Source organism: Notolepis coatsorum (assembly GCF_963971535.1).
Source record: "Notolepis coatsorum genome assembly, chromosome: 3".
Taxonomy (NCBI): Eukaryota; Metazoa; Chordata; class Actinopteri; order Aulopiformes; family Paralepididae; genus Notolepis; species Notolepis coatsorum.
In genome coordinates this window covers 62,126,679-62,143,960 of record NC_140167.1, presented here as the reverse complement: position 1 = coordinate 62,143,960, position 17,282 = coordinate 62,126,679, and the positions used below count along the sequence as shown (strand labels likewise).

Below are 17,282 nucleotides of genomic sequence, written 5' to 3'. Positions count from 1 at the left end.
ACTAGCTTCATCCCTCTCTCCACTCACCCTCCAGCTGCTCTCCTCCCCCTGTTCCTCTGCCCCATTGTGGAGGTACACCACGTCGAAGAAGAAGTACGGACACGCCAGCATTTTCTGTAGGAGGAGACAAGAGGAGCGAGGCCTTCAGGTGTGTGTACGTTGTGTATGGTTTCAAACGGCAGACCATCCATCCTTTGAGGATGGTGTGAATTAAGGCTGTCAAAGGTAACGCGGTATTAACGCGTTATCGCCCGATTCTATTAACGGCACTATTTTTTAACTCACGGTTAACTTTCAATTTTTTTTTTTTCTTTTTACTAGACTTCACTCAGGTGTATTGTTGATGCTATCATTGATACTATGTTTGTTTCTGAAGTGTGTGTGTGAGATATATAGAGAGAGAGGGGGGTGAGAGAGATGAGGAAGGGGCAAGAGAGAAAGAGAGCTGGGAGAGTGTGTGTGAGAGAGAGAGAGAGGGGGGGGGGTGATTACTCAGCCCTTGTGTGGGTGAATGTAACAAGTTCCTAACGTTTCTTTCCCCTATTATTTCATGCACACTTTATTCATTGTTTTAAATTATTATTTTCTTTTAAGTTATTTTGTGCATCACTCTGTTTTGAATTTGATGCAAATTTGCAATGCATGAGGGTCATCCTTTTGTGTTAAATGGCTGCATAAAGCAAGCATTTGTTGACTCGCATGTTGATAAGAGTATTAAAATAAAAGTGCGACGTTTATAGCAGCGGAAAACATTTATTTTGTACATTATCTAACGTTAACACGAACCTAAACTAACTTTAGGTTAGTTGTAACGTTAGTTTAGGTTCGTGTTAACGTTAGATAATGTACAAAATAAACGTTTTCCGCTGCTATAAACGTCGCACTTTTATTTTGACAACCCCAGAAAGGAAGTCATTATATATGCTTTACCATCCTGATCTGTGTTAGCTCCGGTTAGCTCAGAGCGTCCGGTATAACAATACCAGCCATTGGATTACTGTTTTCTAAATTGGGGAGGCTTTTAATCGTCAAGGTAAGAGGATTTCAAGTCATGGTATCCATAAACTTCAATCGGTTTGGATCCTTTGAATGAATGAGAATGTCAACAATCACGACGACACGTTGAAATCACTGGCTGCGCTCAGAGAGGAGTGGTTAGGCAAAAAATAGGTCCGAGTATATTTGCTTATAAAACGTAATTGTCTAATTCAATAATTTTTTATTTCTTCACGTGGTGAATACACAGGTCACAACATGTTTACATGAACGTTTTGGAGTTGTATTTGGAGTGTATTCTGCAATCTGTTAATAAACTTTTCAATCAATCAATCAAACTATACACTGTAAGGGAAAGCCAAGCTCCGGCCCCGCCTCACTTCCAGTGATGAAGCTAAGCTATGCTAACGGAGCGACTGTTCCCTATACTAAGCCTAATGCATGCACAGAGACAAAAAAGGTATGTATCTTCTTGTCTAACTCCAGGGAAGATGTTAAATAAGCTAATTTCCCAAAATGTTGGAGTTTTCCTTTAAGGTAGAAAAAGAAGAAAAAAAAAACGATACATTTGCGATTAATCACAAGTTAACTATGGACAATCATGCGATTAATCGAGTTAAATATTTTAATCGATTGACAGCACTAGTGTGAATATATCAAGAAAAGGGATACATGGGGCGGCTAAGTGGCGCAGTGGGCAAGGCGCTCGCCACTAATGCAGGAGATGCTGGGTTCGAGCCCAGCTCTCGGCATTGCTACCAGCTTGGCTGGTCGTTCATACTAATACAATTGGCAGTATTAGGGGGTGGGAAGCTGGCGGGTGGGGATCGGACGTTGTGGACAGCGACTCCTACAGGTCGGTTGGTGCGCCTGCGCAGTAGAATCAGGAAGCAACGAGGGCGGCGTGTCCCTCCCACGCAGACCCTCGCCGCTGAGAGATCGCGCTGTTCAGGTGAAAAGATGCGACAGCTGCCTCCTCGTGTACCGGAGGGGACACGTGATGCAAGGCTTGGTCCACATTGCAGCCGGCCTGTGGGAGGCATGGCCTAACAGCGTTCGAGACAGGGGAGGGTAGAATTGGACAATACGAAATCGGGATGGGAGAAAAATAGAAAATGGGAGAAAAAGTGGATAAAAAAAAAAGAAAAGGGATACATTAGAGTTCCATCAATTCAGCGACAGGAAGTAAGAGTCACAACAACAAAAGTGTCTATCACCTTATTCTGTCCCGCCCCCTTTTGCTGTTGTAATTCCATTTCCTGTTGCTGAACTTCATGGCAAAGACGCTAGCTAGTGTGAACATTTCCTAAACCGAATCAATAACACACCTATGTAGACTTGATGGCTAATAAGTTGTGTCATAAACAAAGCGGGGCTCGCAACTCACTCTCCAAAGGTGTTTAATTGTGACAATTTGACACCTTTGGAGCATTAAAAGTGAGTTGCGAGCCGCGCTTTGTTCATGTACTAAAGTTTTTACAGTTGTAGCTCAGCACCAAGGAACGGAGGATGTGCGTTATTTATTTTTCTAATAAGTTGTCAAAACACATGCCACAAGCTGGCAGCTTCCTTGTTGCCTGGACATATAAGACAGACAGGGGGAGGGGAGCTCCAGTAGCTCACCACGTACCGCGAGCGCTATTTCAGCGCCGTGGACAACCGTGCTCGTCACGGATCTGGGGCTTAGCGAGTTCGAATCCCGATTGCAGCCGTGCCTTTCCCAGAGTGTCTTCCCCCCCATCTGAACCCTTTCAGCCTGTTTCTGTCGGTCATCCTTGACCAGTGTAAATGTGATAAACACATAAAAGAGCCAGGGGAATGGCCAAAGTTTAAAAAAAAAAAGACAGACAGGGGGACAGGGACGGAGATGTTTTGGTGGTGCGTCCTTACACTGACGGCCTCAGAGGGATTGAACTGCAGCTGTCCAGCTTGTCGGCTGTAGACCAGAAGAGTCCGTACCACAAACGGAGGAGGGATGGTCTGGACGTTCTCCGTCAGCGGCAGCTCAATCTTCTGACGGCTACACCGAAAGCAGAACAGAGATATAGATTGTACCGAATTAGAGGGAACAGCACTGGATTCCTTCAGTTTGTATCGGTAAACATTCATTACATACCCTACACCTATAATGAATTTGACAGAAGAGTTTGTCTGGCTGTCAATCTCTGATGTCACACAGATTTACAGATTCAGTAAAGTGTTTTGTTATTCATATTATTCTCGTAACTTTGTTGCCGTACAATATGGCGCTGTGCTACAGCTCATTGGCTGTGGTTGCCATTTAATGATAATCACCTGCTAGTTGCTTAAAATCACCTGTTTGCGACCAAGATGTCTGCAACCGAATACTATGAATTGCTGTATGTTTGCAAACCCAAAAAATATTGGTTTTACAAGTACTATTGTAATACTATAGATTTTGAAAGAGTCTGGACTTGAAGTAGTACTTACATAACATTGAGAAGATCCTCCAAGTCTTAAGAAGAAAGTTAAGGGGGAAAATATATGGAGCCAGAATCCAACCTTTTTGGTCAGGCGATGCCATAATGTGGTCTGGAAATAACTGTGACCCAGCTATTAAAAACATGTGAAAACTGTGTCTTCTACACACACCAACATTATGGGAAATGCACTTACCGTCTTTTCCAGATTCAAATAAGAAGATAGACACTAATTTCCTCTCTGTGCGTTCAGTAGAAAGCTAGCCTAGCTTAGCACAAATGAATGGAAGCTGATATAGACCACTAGCTTAGCGGAAAGCTCTGGGAGAGGCGTTTCTGGCCAACAGCTAGGCTAACTGATCCATATCTGCTTCCATTCATTTGTGCAGCTAGGCGAGCTTGCAGCCAGATACAGTAGCTTTCTACTGAACGCACAGAGGAAATTGGTATCCATCTTCTTGTCCAACTCATATCCAATAATGATGGCATGTTCCTTTAAAGGCTACTAATAATTACTGTATGACAACAACGACACAAAGTGTCATAGATAAGAAGCATTTATCATGCCTTCCAAGGCTCTTTGATTGAACATGTGTCATGCTCTGAGCTGCCACTAGGGGCAGAGAGGTTAACTGTGAGCAAAGGAATTACTGAATTAAATCATTAATCACAGAGTTGGTGACACTGCTGGTCTATGAGGCGTTTTAAAAATTAAAACACAAATTATTCTGTTCAGTCCAAAGGTCATTGGCAGCAGTAATTGATCTAAAATGGACAATTTATTAGCGTAAGCATTGTTTTTGTTAGATTTGAAACTTTTCAAGGAACTTCATTTGCGATATCAGGGGAACCAAAGTCTGAGAAAGCCTATAATATTATCATGACACCATTTTCTTTGTGTGCAAAAGGGGAAAGGATACTGAAGGACTCGCAAACATTGGTGTCCAGGTCATACAGACAGCTGCACAACTCTCTGGGGTCAGAGGTGAACCCCGACAGCTGAAACACAGACCCATAAAGATTAGCAAGAGAGGAGAAGATAACATTATAGGAGACAGGAGCATGGGATACAGGTGAAACGGGACGCTCACCCACAGCGCGTCATCGTTGATCACCACCAACGCAAACTCATGGCGCTTGTCGATCTTGTGCTTCGTTCTGACAAACATCTCGATCATCTTCTGAGAGATGTTAAGAGCATTGGTTTTAGACCTGAGAGTAAAGCATGAATACACGGATGAGTCACTGCATTTATATAGCGCTTTTCAAGACGCTAAAAGCACTGTAGTGGGAATTGCTTCCTCCACCAGACAAGGACAAGGGTTTAAGAAACAATGTAACAGTACGAATGTTATTCAAGACCACAGCTGTGACATCTGCAGAAAATATGTTGTCCCCTTTGTTGTCTTCTCTCGTTCAGAATGGAAATGGTATGCACCCACTCACACTCACAGCTGCCTTGGATGAGGTGCTACACTGTAAACTAAAAAAGGGACTTCTTTGCACATGTTTCAGTTAAAATATTCATTTGGATTTGATTGACAAGACAGGTTGGATAACGAGCACTGGGGGTGATCTGAATCTGTGAGAGGAAGTCATCTAAAGCTTACCCGTTAAAGGACTCCAGGTTCTGCAAGGACATCTCCTCGGAAAGATCTAAACAGATGATCTGTCAGACGGAAGCAAACAGAAAGTTAGCCTACCAGCATCATCCAAGACATAGCATTCATAAGCTTGGTGTGAACACCATAGTGTGTAGTAAGTTACAAATAATTTCTTACTGGCCTACTTATGGTGGGTGTCTCTACATGGCAAGAACATAAGTATGTTTTAATGATTCTTACCATTTAGTCATTTAACTGACGCTTTTATCCATAGTGACTTACAAAATGTGAACAACAAGTCACCAGGAGGCGTCTATTCGAAAGGCAACCGGTTCATGCTTCCGCGTTCGCGTTTTGTGCTCTGATTGGCCACTGCTGTTTCTGGTCGCACCAATCGTGTGACGGCAAGTTATTTTGCCGGTTAAGCTTAGGCACTCTTTCGAAGTTGGTTAAGGTTAGAGTTTGTCTTAGAGCATGGCGATAGAACGCCAGCCCTGATTCCAAACTCTAACCTTAACCAACTTCGAAAGAGTCGCCTAAGCTTAACCAGTGATAAACTAGGCGTTAGGTAGTTTGCTGCTGGTCGAGGCGGAAATGGGCACGTCACGCGATTGGGCACACATGTCACATGACCAGAAACGTCAGTGGCCAAACAGATTCGCAAAACGCATGAACCGGTTGCCTTTCGAATAGACGCCACCAGGAGGGGTACATCTCTGGCAGCTAAGGGTCAGTGGCATTGTTCGTCAAATAGTATCGAGCTTGAGTGTTACACTATATAGACACAAGATAGGTAGCAGTATAAAAATAGTAGCATAGTAGTAGGGTACATAATAGTAAAGACAGTCTTTTTCCAGATAGTTTTGAGAGGTGTGTTTTAATCTTTTGAAAGGACATGTATCGTGGTTTTAAAAGGACAGGTGTCATGGTTTTAAAAGGACATGAGTCATGGTTTTAAAAGGACCGGTGTCATGGTTTTAAAAGGACATGTGTCATGGTTTTAAAAGGACATGTGTCATGGTTTTGAAAGGACATGTATCATGGTTTTTGGACTTGCCTTGTTGGATTGTATGGAGCCTGGTGAGGATGCAGGCTGCAGCACAATGCAAAGTTTCTGAGTACTAAAGCAATCAGTGAAATTATGGTCTCTACTAAGTCAACATCATGTCAGACAATGTTTAAATAGGGCCTGGTTTAAAAAACAAATAGTTTACTAGAAACCATCATTTAAGTTGTAGGCAGTGGCACATTAACTAAGAGCATGTGTTCTACAAAAGATGAACATGGCAAAAGGGCAGAAGATGTTGGATTAAAGGGGTTCCTACAGGCTCTGAATCTAGAATAAATAAGGCCAATTTTGAGAAAACATGAATACCCTTTATCACCCACGCACAGATACTGATACTTGCAGAGGAGTGATTTAGGCCCATGTTTAGTCTGTGGTGGGGAGTTTGTTGAGAATAGCCTGCTTCATTTTGATGACCCTTTGATTCTTGAACCGAGAGAAGTTTCATTCTTCAATAATAGAAGTGGCGGACAGTTATTTTTATTTCCCATTGGTTAATAACCTGTTCCTCACACCTGAGCCAGTACAGTGTTCCGTATCCCACACTGGTGCAAACGGCCAAGAAACACTAATTAATGTACAAAACAGATTATATCAGGTATGGGACGATATGCTTATCTCACTAGCGATATGATTCGAGACACAATATGGGGTTCACGGTTCGATACGACCTTGAATGTTACAATGTTACATCAAGCAAATGTATTGCATGCAAAATGCAGATTGCACCCTCCTGTGTACAAATTGTGTAATGGGCAAGAGAGAGCTTGTAAAAGTGATGGGGATAAGTCATTGAAGTACTACGGTACAATAAAATGTAGCCGATATTGCGATGAGTCTTCTCTGGCCCGCGATACATACTGTCACGTTTTTGTATCGTGATATATTAAATTTCTATATATTTTCCCCCATCCCTAGATGAAATCCACCTGGGTCCAAGAATGAGGCTGAATTGACTTGGCTCTTAGCTAGCATTAATAAAAATTTCCTGGGGTCATGTAGAACAAAGCAAGTTTGGAAGTCTCAATTGTCAAGCAGATTTGCATGTTATTTTATCTGTCAAAACCGTCTAGACCCAACGTTACCACTTTGTCAAAACCTTCTAGACATAATGTTACCACTTTAAGTTTCTGTCAAAACCTTCTAGACATAATGTTACCACTTTAAGTTTCTGTCAAAACCTTCTAGACATAATGTTACCACTTTCTGTCAAAACCTTAGACCCAACCTTAGACCACTTTGTCAAAACAGTCAAGTCAATTTAATTTATATAGCACATTTCCAAGCAGCGGCAGCTGGCACCAAAGTGCTTCACAGGCAGGTTGATAAAAAACAAAATAATACGATGCAAGATATAAAATTAAAAACACAGTAAAACAATGAATGTAATAAAAACAGGTAGGACACAGTAAAACAAAGAGGATAGACTGGCCAGGGGTCTAGTGGTGATTATCTCAAAAGAAACTGGTCAGACTACTGCTTGACCTTACTCCTAGAACCCACCTCACCCCTGCCCACTTTGACAACCTAGGATGGCTTAGAGTAGACGACAGAGTACAGCAACTTGCAATGGGCCTGGTCTACAAGATACACTACACGACCAAGGTACCCATGTACATGTCAAAATACTTCCCAAAGGTCAGTGAATACCACGATCACAACACCAGAGGGAGCTCCACAAATCATGTTAAACCCAGATTCGGCTCAAACAAGGGACTAAACACGTTTTGCAATTATGCCACATCAATGTGGAACGCCCTACTCAAAGCTGTAAAGGAATGTGAATCACTACCCACTTTCAAAACCACTCTCAAAGAACACCTACGGGAGACCGTATGTTGAGTGGGAGGCTGTTCCACAGTCTAGGCGCTGCGGTGGAGAAGGCTCTGTCTCCCGTAGTCTTGAGCCTAGTTCTAGGCACAACCAATGGTCAGTTGATCTGAGGGATCTGTGGGGGGTGTGGTGGTGCAAGAGCTCGGATAGATAGGGAGGAGCCGTGCCATTTAGTGATTTAAAAACATTTAGGGCTCATTTAAAATCTATTCTAAAGCGAACAGGCAGCCAGTGGAGCTGTCTAGACCTAACATTACCACTTTCTGTCAAAACCGTAGACCTAACGTTACGTTACCACTTTCTGTCAAAACCTTCTAGACCTAACGTTACCACTTTGTCAAAACCATCTAGACCTAACGTTACCACTTTGTCAAAACCTTCTGCCTAACATTACCACTTTCTGTCACAGGGTATCTGCAGGTTTAGCCCAGTCAGATTTAATGCTTTTTAAGACTTTTTAATGCCACTCAGAATTAAATTTAATACCAATTTCACAATAACAAAATGACAAATCATGCAACGACACCAATTAGTTTAAGTTTAGGGACACATTGGTCCAAAGATGTTTATTAAAACATAACTTGGAAACTTAAAAATCTTGAACTTAAAGGAGTAACTGGATTGGATGAATTTCAACAAAGGGGTGACCAAACATAAATAGCAAATATAGCTATACAAAATATACCAGGGGCCAAGCAGCAAGTGCAACAGCCACTGTCAGAACACATAACTATTACCACCCTCCCCAGGGTATCAAAAAAGTCAACCAACAAACAAGATTCTTGTACTGGATCTCCTCTCTGGTAAACAAGAATACCCTGAAGACTCTAACAGGAGCACTCATTCAAGGGTACTACGACTATGCTTGCACCTCATGGTACCAAAGCACCTCAAAGGCCCTAAAAACAAGATTACAAACATCACAAAACAAACTGGTCAGACTACTGCTTAACCTCACTCCTAAAACCCACTTTACCCCTGCCCACATTCAAAACCGCTCTTAAAGAGCACCTACGGGAGGCTGCAATTAGAAACTGGGCACCGTAAATGTCCAAACCCCCCCCACCCCTCCTAATGTACAGTCTCCTCCCCATCATATGTATATATTTTCTGTTAGGATCTCTGGGTAACAGTACTGTATATTTGCATATCGTATATGTCACAATTGTAACACTACAGTACTATATACCTGTATGTCATGTATGTCCCTATGCCATAAATGTCATGATGTCATGTATGTTGAGTATGTCATAAATGTCATGTCACTATGAATTGAAAATGGGGGACCCTGATGTAAACAAGACACACGTCTTTCTCTGGTCTGCATCCCCTTAACAATTGTGTGTATTGAGCCGTACTGTATTGTACCCATTCTGCAATCTGTTAAATAAAGTTTTCATTCATTCATCCAGTTGTTTTGTTTTTGTGGTTTGGTTGAATGAATGAATTCTTTGTTTAACAGATTGCAGAATGGGTACAATACAGTACGGCTCACACACACAATTGTTAAGGGGATGCAGACCAGAGAAAGACGTTTGTCTTGTTTACATCAGGGTCCCCCATTTTCAATTCATAGTGACATTTATGACATACTCAACATACATGACATTTATGGCATAGGGACATACAGGTATATAGTACTGTACTGTTACATTTGTGACATATACGATATGCAAATATACAGTACTGTTACCCATAGATCCTAACATACATGGGAGGATACTGTACGTCATTAGGAGGGGGTGGGTGGGAGGAAAAAATACATAGTGGGTGAAGCTCTCATCGAACATAAACACAAACGTGTCCTTGTTTACATCCGTGAATAGATTATTTTCAAGTTAAGACCTCAGCTTCAAGCTTTGGCGTGGAGCCGAATGTTATCCGAACTTCTGTTGGTGCAAATGTTATAGTCCTACCTGATGGCGCAGCTGGTGTGGAGGAAATAGTAGTTTGCAGAGGTAACATGCTTAGTGCTCAGCATGTGCGACGCGACTGCTATTTTTTTTGTTGCAGCGGGGCTCGTAATGGTCTTTGACTGGGACCAACCATCGCGCAAACAGTGGATTGTCGAGCCAGTTCTCGTTAAATTGGCACTTTCCCATATTAACGAGTGCAAATGCTAAACTAAACTAAACGTAATGTTAGCGTTATCGCTTCGCCTTGCTAACGTTAGCTAGACTCCGTTGCTGAAATGGTTCCCCGGCCCAACACAACTCCTTGTTGGTTCCGCCCCATTCCGGTCTGCGTGATTCTACAACACGGTCAATGAAAAGTCAAACTTTATTTCCCGTTAACCGTTTTCCCCCAGATTTCATAATAAAACATAAGATGACATTGCATTTTATCTTTCCTTTCTATGGCATTTTTAAGACCTCTGAAAATGGATTTAAGACATTTTAAGACAAACTAAGGCCTTAATTATTGATAAACAAATTTAAGACCTTTTAAGACTTTTTAAGGATCCGCGGACACCCTGTGTCAAAACCTTCTAGACAAGTTACCACTTTCTGTCAAAACCTTCTAGACCTAATGTTACCACTTTGTCAAAACCTTCTAGACCTAATGTTACCACTTTGTCAAAACCTTCTAGATCTAGACCTAACGTTACCACTTTCTGTCTAAACCTTCTAGACCTAACGTTACCACTTTCTGTCAAAACCTTCTAGACCATTACCACTTTCTCCGGACAGTTGACACGAGGCGCTCTGTGCTGGAACTCCACAGTGGGAGGGATGGGAGGAGTCAGTGGGGCCTGCTGAGGCTGCTGTGAGGGTTTGGGCCTCTCCTTGGCTGCAACAGGCACCGAGGTCGACAGCGGCACCGTGGCATTAACCACGCCCACCACCGCTACAGCCGGGGCCACAGCCTGTGCCACGGTGGCAGAAACGGTAGTGATGGCGGATGGGGGGCTGTCGCTGGTGGAGGCTTCCCCCTCCCCTTCCACCCGGCTGCCCACCGCAGGTTGGGGGGTGTTGGGGTTACTGTTGCCCCCCAAGCTGCCAGTGCTGCTACGCCGGTCCTCTGCCCCTTCGGGATTGGAGCGAGTCCGAGGTCGCAGCTCCACCAGGCGCTCCTCTCCATCTGCTGGGCCTGGCTCTGGGGTCTCCATGGATACACTGGTTGCTAGGGAGATTACCATGGGTTTCGGTTATGGATAGTTCACCAATGAAGAAACTAACGTCAACTTTTAATATTAAATTGTATAGCTAAACCAAAACAAACAACAACAGACACCACAATAGCTTTCGTTATTGTAGTCAAGACAAGTCCTTTATAAATAGGATAACTTGGCTAAGGCAAAACTACTCTGAAGTGGATCTGTGATCATTCATTTTCAACTGTTGATTGATTGATTGATTGAAAACTTTATTAACAGATTGCAGAATGGGTACATGCAGACCAGAGAAAGACTTTCGTCTCGTTTACATGATCAGGGTCCCCCATTTTCAATTCATCATATATGACACACACGACATACATACTGTGACAAAATGGCATCCAATGTAATAAAAAAAGTCAACCAACGAACTCGATTCTTGTACCGGATCTCCTCTCTGGTAAACAAGAATACCCTGAAGACTCTAGCAGGAGCACTCATTCAAGGGTACTACGACTATGCTTGCACGACATGGTACCAAAGCACCTCAAAGGCACTAAAAAACAAATTACAAACATCTCAAAACAAGCTAGTCAGACTACTGCTTGACCTGACTCCTAGAACCCACCTCACCCCTGCCCACTTTGACAACCTAGGATGGCTTAGAGTAGACGACAGAGTACAGCAACTTGCAATGGGCCTGGTCTACAAGATACACTACGCGACCAAGGTACCCATGTACATGTCAAAATACTTCCCAAAGGTCAGTGAATACCACGATCACAACACCAGAGGGAGCTCCACAAATCATAACCCAGATTCGGCTCAAACAAGGGACTAAACACGTTTCGCAATTATGCCACATGAATGAATGAATGAATGAATGAATGAATGAATGAAAACTTTATTAACAGATTGCAGAATGGGTACAGTACAGTACAGCTCAATACATACAATTGTTAAGGGGATGCAGACCAGAGAAAGACTTTCGTCTTGTTTACATCAGGGTCCCCCATTTTCAATTCATTGTAACATATATGACATACATGACATACAGATAGACAGTACTGCTACATCTCTACATTTATGACATACCAGATTTGCAAATACAGTACTGTTTGTGATACAAAAAGAGTCCAGAAAGAAAAGAGTATATACATTAGGCGTAGAAACTGTACATTGGATTGGGTGGGGGGGGGACTGTACATTGGAGGTGGGGGGGGGGGGTTGGGTAGGAGTGGGGGGGGGGGGGGGGGGGGGGGTTGGGTAGGAGGAGTGGGTGGGGGCTGTACATTGGAGGTGGTTGGGTGGGTGGGGGGGGGGGGTTGGGTAGGAGTGGGGGGGGGGGGGTTGGGTAGGAGTGGGGGGGGGGGGGTTGGGTAGGAGGGGTGGGTGGGGGGGGGACACTGTACAACTGTACAAACAACACTGTACATTGGATTATTGACAAGACCATACTTGGTAATTTACTGTACATTGGAGGGGGTTGTGTTCGGACATTTACAGGGGCCAGTTTCGAGTTGCAGTCTCCCTTAGGTGTTTTTTGAGAGTGTTTTTGAAAGTGGGTAGTGATTCACATTCCTTTACAGCTTTGGGTAGGGCGTTCCACATTGATGTGGCATAATTGCGAAACGTGTTTAGTCCCTTGTTTGAGCCGAATCTGGGTTTAACATGATTTGTGGAGCTCCCTCTGGTGTTGTGATCGTGGTATTCACTGACCTTTGGGAAGTATTTTGACATGTACATGGGTACCTTTGGTCGTGTAGTGTATCTTGTAGACCAGGCCCATTGCAAGTTGCTGTACTCTGTCGTCTACTCTAAGCCATCCTAGGTTGTCAAAGTGGGCAGGGGTGAGGTGGGTTCTAGGAGTAAGGTCAAGCAGTAGTCTGACCAGTTTGTTTTGAGATGTTTGTAATTTTGTTTTTAGCGCCTTTGAGGTGCTTTGGTACCATGAGGTGCAAGCATAGTCGTAGTACCCTTGAATGAGTGCTCCTGCTAGAGTCTTCAGGGTATTCTTGTTTACCAGTGAGGAGATCCGGTACAAGAAACGAGTTCGTTGGTTGACTTTTTTTATTACATTGGATGCCATTTTGTCACAGGAAAGATTTGCCTCTAGGATGGAACCCAGGTAGGTAATATCTTCTTTCCTTGTGACAATATTGTCACCCACTGTAACTGAGAAGCCGTCGGTCTTGCTGAGTTTGTTATTTGAACCGAAGAGAATGGACTCTGTTTTGCCCATGTGTAATGATAGTTTGTTATCAGCGAGCCATATGCAGATTTTGCTTAGTTCTGAGCTGAGGGTTTTTTCAACCTGTAACTTGTTCTTGTCAGAGACCAGCAGGGCTGAGTCGTCCGCAAACAGGAACAAGTTGCAGTCACAAGCTGACGACATGTCATTTGCATAAATTAGGAACAGTAGCGGACCTAGTATGCTTCCTTGTGGAACACCACAGTTTACTGTGAGGGGGGGGGATAGGGTACCGTTTTACCTCCACCATCTGCTCTCTCCCCTCCAGGTAGGATTGCATCCAGCTCACTGATAGACTTGCTTTTAGCTTGTCAATCAGAATGGTGTGATTGACAGTGTCGAAGGCCTTTTGTAGGTCCAGCATGACCATGCCGCAGTATTTGCCCGCGTCCACCTCTTGTTTGATGTGGTCGTTTAAATAGAGAAGGCATGTGTCAGTGGAGTGGGATGTTCTGAAGCCAGATTGGAATTCGTAGATTAGATTTTTTTCCGCAAGGTATTTTTCGACCTGTTCGTATACAATTTTTTCCATGACTTTCGAGATGGAGGTAAGGATAGAAACAGGGCGGTAGTTGCCTGGGTCTAATTTACTGCCTTTTTTGTGCAGAGGGGTCACTCTCGCAATTTTGAAGTCCTTGGGGACGTGTCCCTGTTTTATAGAGAGGTTTATTATGTGTGTGATGACTGGGGTGATGGCGGCTGCTGAGTCTCTGAGGAATTTGGAGGGGATGTTGTCATGGCCAGTGGCCTTGTTAGGTTGGAGGGCGCTCAGTTTTTTGAGTACCTCATCTGTTGTTACCATTTCCAGTTTGAAGTCGTCTTTGTGGACCCCTTAGTTTTTGTAGTAAGCTACTATGTGTTCTACCCCATAATGCCCTGAGTGGGAGGGTAGTTTGTTTACCAGTGTTGTGGCTATGTTTGTGAAGAAACTATTTAAGTAATTGGCTACATCCAGCTTTTCTGTGATGAGCGTGTTGTCCGTCTTTATGTTTATGTTTGAGAATCTGGTTTTAAGTCAATGTGAAACGCCCTACCCAAGGCTGTAAAGGAATGTGAATCACTACCCACTTTCAAAAACACTCTCAAAAAACACCTATGTGAGACAGCAATTCGAAACTGGCCCCTACAAATGTCCTAAGTACCTAGTTGTACAGTAAATGACCAAGTAAGGCTTTGTCAGTATTCCAATGTACAGTGTAAAAGGTGTGTGTCCCCCCTACCCAACCAATAGATGTGCTTTGGCAGATCTTATTATTCAGAGGTTGACTTGATAAATGTTACCAGTTTACTCACTTAGAACAACACGACTTCAACTTCAAAAATGAAACTAATTATCAACAACAGTGGCAAGCAGACACGGGTGATGTTTTGGCAAGATACTGGGATGACAGTACTGTAGCAAGTTCAGCTAACTAGCGTTAGCATAGCGAACTTAAAAGGATATTATGTTAAGCAAAGACCTAGCAAGGAACAAAACACTTGTGTTAAAAGAAATACAAGATGGCTTACGTGTTTCAGCGAGTATGGCTATTATTCAACCTCAAATTGCGCAAAACTCATTGAAAACAGCTAAACATATTTCAACAACGAACTAGAATTTGTTTTGCACTGACAACTTCCTGACCGGAAGTTATACATCTGGAATTCCGCTGGCGAAAGGCATCATGGTTAATGTATTTCATTCAATAGTAGAAGTAGACAAGGAAATGCCATATTTTCATGAAACCACTGTATGTTTGTTTGGACTACTTTACATAGAATAATGTAGTCTGGGGCTATTCAAAAGAGGTTTGTTTCTCCAAAAAGAAGACAACATGTTACTCACTCAGTCCAATCATTTATATGAGGCAAATAAGGGACTTCCACTTATTTATTTTTTTAAGAATTGAGCTTTTATCAAGTGGTGTATTCCAACAAAAACAAATGTGTGTGAATTTGTAAGGACAAGACAAGGACCACCTCTCAGATGGTAAGTCAACAAAGGCAGGTACTGTATAGAGGAGGTTGGTTTACTGTATGATCCCATTGTCCAGTTAAGGAAGGTGACAGACATAGGCTAATTGGTGGATATTACACTATTTATGTATGATAGATGTCTGTTGAAATTTGAGGTTGTCCTGGTCTTCTCTTCACTAGTTTGTTTACATATCGGACATCTAGCAGTGCTCTTGCTGGAATTTGATGTAAAATCTGTGTAAGCAAAGCGCACGATTCCGGGCGTCTCTTTAGGCATCTTAATTAAGTACTGAACATGAGGGTATCGACGTGAATCCGCACACGTGTCTGCCCTTCCACGAAATTAAATAATATTACGGTATTACGTAATATAGCCATTAATATCTTATGCCAAATGATTAGGGCCTATTACAAAATAATAAATAACTTTATTTATCAATTAACAAGTCCGAGTCCGAATGCAGTCAATGTTCAAGTCCAAGTCTGAGTCATCAGTGATGATTGATTGATTGATTGAAAACTTTATTAACAGATTGCAGAATGGGTACAATACAGTACGGCTCAATACACACAATTGTTAAGGGAATGCAGACCAGAGAAAGACTTTCGTCTTGTTTACATCAGGGTCCCCCATTTTCAATTCATCATAACATTTATGACATACACAACATACAGATATATACAGTACCGTGTTACATCCAGACATTTATGACATACAAGATATACAAATATACAGTACTGTTTCTAAAAGAGAATATATACATTTGAGGGGGAATAAACTGTACATTGGAGAGGGTTGGGTGGGGGGGGTTGGACATTTACCGGGGCCAGTTTAGAATTTCAGCCACCCGTAGGTGCTCTTTGAGAGCGGTTTTGAAGGTGGGTAGGGATTCACATTCTTTTACAGCTGTGGGTAGGGCGTTCCACATTGTTGTGGCATAATTGCGAAAACGTGTTTAGTCCCTTGTTTGAGCCGAATCTGGGTTTAACATGATTTGTGGAACTCCCTCTGGTGTTGTGGTCGTGGTATTCACTGACCTTTGGGAAGTATTTCGACATGTACATGGGTATCTTAGTGGTGTAGTGTATCTTGTAGACCAGGCCCATTGCAAGTTGCTGTACTCTGTCATCTACTCTAAGCTATTAAAGGTGGAGAGTGTGGGGGAGTCTCTGATGGTCTGAGGGAGGGAGTTTCAGAGTTGGGGTGCGTGAGAAGGCCCGATCACCAAAGTTTTTGAGCTTGAATGACAGGACAGTGAGGAAAGCAGTGGAGGAGGACCGGAGGGATTTCTCACTGTTAGAGTCTTCAGGGTATTCTTGTTTACCAGAGAGGAGATCCGGTACAAGAATCTTGTTCGTTGGTTGACTTTTTTGATTACATTGGTTGCCATTTTGTCACAGGAAAGATTTGCCTCTAGGTATGTAATTTCATCTTTCCTTGTGACAATGTTGTCACCCACTGTAACAGAGAAGCCATTGGCCTTGCTGAGTTTGCTCAAGTCCAAGTCGATTCACAAGTCCTGAAAATCACATTGATGTGCACATTGATGACCTCAGTACATCTCTCACACGATCACATGATTATGACAAGCCCCGGTGCAGAAATCTTTTCCTTTACCGTTTACCAGTAATTTTGTCCTTGATACTGCATGTACAGTAGGGGGGGAATTGCGTTTCACCAAAATATTTTATGTTTTGTTAACCTTCCATTTTTTAAAAGCCAAATTACTAATCCTAAATGACCGGATATTGCAGAGAATGCACTGACGCTGGTGACGTCGGGTGACCTGATCTGCAATGATAAGCTAGTTTTGGCTAGAGATTTCCCCCCTCCCTTATCAGAGAGAGAAATGTATATTAGAAGGCTTTGTTCACGGGATCACAGCTGCATTAACCACATATGAAGCTAAGAGCGATCTATTAATAGTCCATTCATTTTCCTAGAGCTGCAGCAAAGACTGAAGACTCAGGAGCAGCCAGAAAATATGTCACTTGTGAGAGGTCTATGACGTGCAACAGGTGCGCAGCCACACCTGCT

General features: G+C 42.8%; 1 protein-coding gene across 1 annotated transcript in view; it reads right to left on the bottom strand.

The window, feature by feature from the left end:
* babam1 (BRISC and BRCA1 A complex member 1) overlaps window positions 1–14,929 on the bottom strand; it is a 23,003-nt gene extending 8,074 nt beyond the window's left edge. The window contains exons 1-8 of the mRNA XM_084310491.1: window positions 14,798–14,929; window positions 10,615–11,063; window positions 5,048–5,106; window positions 4,529–4,649; window positions 4,358–4,436; window positions 3,448–3,472; window positions 2,887–3,016; window positions 28–114 (exon numbers count right to left, since the gene is read on the bottom strand). Coding sequence (XP_084166617.1) covers window positions 28–114; window positions 2,887–3,016; window positions 3,448–3,472; window positions 4,358–4,436; window positions 4,529–4,649; window positions 5,048–5,106; window positions 10,615–11,049 — 936 coding nt within the window. The 5' untranslated portion in view covers window positions 11,050–11,063; window positions 14,798–14,929. The remainder of the gene's footprint in view (window positions 1–27; window positions 115–2,886; window positions 3,017–3,447; window positions 3,473–4,357; window positions 4,437–4,528; window positions 4,650–5,047; window positions 5,107–10,614; window positions 11,064–14,797) is intronic.
* Window positions 14,930–17,282: the final 2,353 nt, after the last annotated feature.